Below are 4,519 nucleotides of genomic sequence, written 5' to 3' on the forward strand. Positions count from 1 at the left end.
TTTTTTTTTTTTTTTTTTTTTTTTTTACAATATCTATGTTTGTTGGTTATTCCATAGTTTTCGTTTTATTGAATGGTCGTGTTTCGTTGACTTTTGAGTGAAGTCCATTAATTGTGAGAAAGGCATATATATAGATGAAACTACGAAGAACAGAGCATCCAAATCCATGAACAAACTAACTGAAATTAAAGGCAATACAGAAACCACAAAGCTTTCCCATCTTCATTCCAAGTACGTCTCCATCACGTCCGAGTACATACCCGCCTGCTCCGACGAGTTTCGGTATTCGACCGATTGATGTGGATGATGGTCGAGGGAAGTTGAAGACGACGACGAAGCCATTCTTGCAGGCAAGGTAAAGCTTCTCTTGAACTTGTTTTCCATCTTCCTACTATTCTCAGATTGGCTATCTAGGCTCAAGAACTCGTTCGAGTTACCTCCGTTCGGGTGTTGAGTTTGATCAGGTTTGGTTCCTAAGCTCTCTGGGTTGAATAGAAGCTTGGCGTCATCGGCACGTCCAGTGAGGGCATTGAACAAAGACAACCCATTTGGCCATTTGATATCATTGTCGTGATCACCCATCACGTCTTCCATTCGAGCTTCGGACGAATGCGGTAACAGAAACATGTGTGTCTCGTCTTTCGACTGCGGGAAACCGAGCCTATTGGAGGCGTGGAAGTTGGGTGAAGGAAGGAGGGATGTTGGAGGAGATGGGATTGGCCTTTGTGCCCAATTGAGGAGGCTGGGAGGTGGGTGAATGGGTATGGAAGGTTGCTTGGAAGCCATTGGAGAAGAGGATGAGTTTCTATTTGAAGAAAAGAGTTGAGTCAAATAATAACCAGATTGGTACCCAAGTGATTCAAAAGTATGCCTCATTCTCAGCACAAAATGCAGATCTTCGGGTATCTGAATTCAAATATAAACAATCAATTTTCCTCGAGGATTGGTATCTAATATAAGCTCAACGCTATCTCATACGTGCACGAACGGATATCAACACGATATCTGAATGCAAATATAAACTCAATTTTGCTCAAGAATTGGCATGAACTCATATCTAGTCTAAGCTCAACACTATCTCATACATTCACGAATGGATATTAACACGATATTTGAATACAAATATAACCAATCAATTTTCCTCGAGGATTAGCATGAACTCATATCTAGTCTAAGCTCGAGGCTATCTCATACGTGCACGAACGGATATTAACACGATATTTGAATACAAATATAAACAATCAATTTTCCTCGAGGATTGGCATGAACTCATATCTAATCTAAGCTCAACGCTATCTATCCATGCACGAATGGATATTAACACGATGAACAACGGTTCGGAGACAACAACCAAACAATAAAAGGCATGGAGGAAATAAGGGAAAAGGAACTAACAATCTTGCAGGAACCAAGTTGAAGGAGGCCATGTCCAGCTTGAATAACAGCAATGGTCTGATTCAAACAGAGCAAAATAATCAAAAGGGAAAACAAGAACAGGTAAAACACCATTAAGATTAGCCAAGAACTCACCTGAATTCCTGAATCAAACTGATCAGTCCACTCAGGAGGAAGCTGCAAGATATCAATCAAGGAAAACAAAGACAAACCCATCAACGTTTTGATATCAATGATGAAGAACAAATCAAAATGGATATCAAAAACTCATAACAAACAAGCTTTGTGCTATCTTCTTTTGTCCATACAGCATCAAATGAACTTTGCCAGTAATTTGAAATGTTTGGCTCGCATTCTGTGGGTTCTTTGAACACCCATTTATGGCACTTATCTGATGCAACTTTCCCCATCAGCCTGTTCGAATCAATCCAATCAGAAAACAAGAACATGAACACAAAAAGCCTATAGAGAGATGAAAACAAAGCAAAAACAAACACCTACCCAGTACCCACCCTTCTCCATAATTATATAGCTGAATCGACATCTTGCTGAAGGCTTTTCTAACAGGATCATCCCCATCAATCTCCTCCAAGCACTCTGAAACTCTCCCTCGGCAAAACCCATCTTCCCACATTAGCATCCTTCACAAAATTCAGTGCAAACTTCCCCTCAATTCATTGAGTAATGAACAAAAATAACATAAGGGTTAGTGGTTAGAACTTACAAGCTGCCATTGTCGTCCCCAACTTTGCATCCATTCCCTCCTCTGATTCTTCTGTGGAGATTTGAAAAGAACCCATTACACAAAAATGGCTCATAAACGAGAAATGAAAAGAACCCATTACAGAAAATGACTCAAAAACAAGAAATGAAAAGACCCCATTACAGAAAAATGGCTCAAAAACAAGAAATGAAAGGAACCCATTACAGAAAAATGGATCAAAAACAAGAAATGGGGAAGGGAAAAGAGAAGGGAAGGAACATACGGACGAGGGCGGATTGTCCAGAAAACAGAGTAAGTCCAGTCTGAATTGAGGCAGACGGTTCTAAGGGCCTCGTGAAGGGCCATCATCCCAACAGCTTCTTTGCTCCTGTCTGAAGCTCCTGACCCCACCATCTCTGGCCCTTCCTTCTTTCTCTTTTACCTTTCTTTCGCTTACAAATTACACTCAACTACACCCCTCTGGGTTTTGGGGTTGTTGAGAGGTTCCCCGGCGTTGTTTTCGCCGCACAAAAACTAGACAGCTCGTTCTTCATTCATTGATGTCGAGTTTTGAGGTCTTCTTCTTCCTTCTTCTCTCCTTTTGTTTGTCCCAAATAAGCAGGTTTTGTAAGCTCTAGCAGACAAGGGAGTGGAGAGGTGGGGGGAAAAAAACAAAGAACAGAAGAGAAAGAATGGAAAAGGGATTTGGGTTGGTCCTTGTATGAATGTAACTAAACTATGTAAAATAGTAGTGGGGCAGCTTTTTCCTCTTTTGAAGCACACCTCACTCCCTCTCTCGAAACCATTTTAGAGATTGTTGTGAATTGTGGCGAGGAAGAAAGGTGGAAACTCCTTCTTTCTTTCTTTATTAGATGAACACGACTCTATATAATTGCATGATATTGTTTATTTTGAGTGTTTCTTTGATTATAAATCTATGAATGTTCACTAAATTAGTCGATGTGGGACTTTCATCCAAAACCTCTCCCGAACAAAATATGCCTCTCTTTAATCGAGGCTCGACTCCTTTTCTTTTAAAGTTTTAGTCCTTTTTTATTATGAATTCAACATTTGAGAATTCTATTGACATGATTAAGTTTAGGGCATAGCTCTGATATTATGTTAGATGAACACGACTCTCCACAATGATATAATATTGTCCAGTTTGAGCATAAGCTCTCATGCATTTGCTTTAAGCTTCCCAAAAGGTCTCGTACCAATGGGGATAATATTATTTGATTATAGACCCATGATCGTTTCCTAAATTAGCAGACGTGGAACTTTTGTCCAACACTCTTTAGTGAAAAAAAAAATTAATTTTTACCACAATTACGGGATCAATTGTAAAATATCATATTAGTCGAGGAGGGGAACGAAAAATTCTTTATAAGATTGTGGAAACCTCCCTCTAACAAACACGTTTGGAAAATTTTGAGAAAAAACTCAATATGACAAAATCTGTTAGTGATGGGTTTGAGTTATTACATCATAATCGTCTTCCACCTCTCTTCTTATCTCGTCTCTTATCAAAATGGGTCGATAGCGTTTTTCGAGTATCAATAGATAAATATTAATTTTATATGACATTTTCGAGTAACAACAAGAAATAGATATTAAGATAATTGTGATTCTTACCCTAACGTAAAATTAAGAGAATACAAACTAAAATATGTTATCTCATTAAAAAATAAATTTGTTATCATATTTATAAATTATTATATAGAATAATAAATTTGTAACAATTTTATATTTGTAGTCGCAATATAGCTAATAAAGTTGTATGATTAAATGAAAAATAATTAAATATTTTAAATATCGAACAATGTAGAAATATGTAGATAGAGCAAAGAATTATTTTAATATAATTACAATTTCCAATCACCGTCTTAATAAAATTAGTTTTATTTTTTAATAACAATAATACAAAACCCAAAAATAAATAAATAAATAATTAATTAAAAAAGGGATTTAGCACACAGAATCTTTGCAGTCAAAAGGCAAAGGGTGGGATTCTCAAACTCTGAAATTCATTCATTTTTTTATTTAATCATTTTTTAAGAAATTATTATCTTATTCTTATTATGTCAGGTTTTATCTTATTAATTAATTATGTCAGGTTTTATCTTTTATTTTTCCTTTAATTTGTACGAATCCACAGGGGTAATTATGTCATATTCGTACGGACTTTCATTATTCAAGTACTCCACTCTCCCCATCATTCTCTTTAATTTCTCGTAACTAGTCTGAAATCCCCATTATACCCTTCAAATTCGTAGTTCAATATGTTTTACAATTATTTTTTATTTTGCTAATTTTAACCTATGCTTTTGTAACACGATAAATATATTAATTAGTAAGTATATTATAAGACGTGACAAATTAAAATTCATTAATTAGATAATATGAATATGATTAAGAGAG

The 4,519-nt window shown here is 36.1% G+C and overlaps 1 protein-coding gene across 1 annotated transcript; it reads right to left on the bottom strand.

Moving 5' to 3' along the window:
• Positions 1 to 111: 111 nt before the first annotated feature.
• Positions 112 to 2,873, bottom strand: LOC111443720 (protein RICE SALT SENSITIVE 3). The gene is made up of 7 exons (XM_023081656.1): positions 2,382 to 2,873; positions 2,120 to 2,170; positions 1,908 to 2,036; positions 1,704 to 1,809; positions 1,531 to 1,572; positions 1,396 to 1,452; positions 112 to 906 (listed from the first exon to the last, which is right to left on the bottom strand). The coding sequence occupies exons 1-7, from the start codon at positions 2,510 to 2,512 to the stop codon at positions 223 to 225; spliced, it is 1,200 nt and encodes a 399-aa protein (XP_022937424.1). The 5' UTR covers positions 2,513 to 2,873; the 3' UTR covers positions 112 to 222.
• Positions 2,874 to 4,519: the final 1,646 nt, after the last annotated feature.

This window comes from Cucurbita moschata, unplaced genomic scaffold, assembly GCF_002738365.1.
Source record: "Cucurbita moschata cultivar Rifu unplaced genomic scaffold, Cmos_1.0 Cmo_Scf00005, whole genome shotgun sequence".
NCBI lineage: Eukaryota > Viridiplantae > Streptophyta > Magnoliopsida > Cucurbitales > Cucurbitaceae > Cucurbita > Cucurbita moschata.

Coding starts and splice junctions, on each gene's coding strand:
- LOC111443720 (XM_023081656.1), bottom strand. CDS start 2,512: ATGGTGGGGTCAGGAGCTTCAGACAGGAGCAAAGAAGCTGTTGGGATG. Junction 2,171..2,381: donor TGGACAATCCGCCCTCGTCC/GTATGTTCCTTC, acceptor AAATCTCCACAG/AAGAATCAGAGGAGGGAATG. Junction 1,573..1,703: donor GGCAAAGTTCATTTGATGCT/GTATGGACAAAA, acceptor GATATCTTGCAG/CTTCCTCCTGAGTGGACTGA.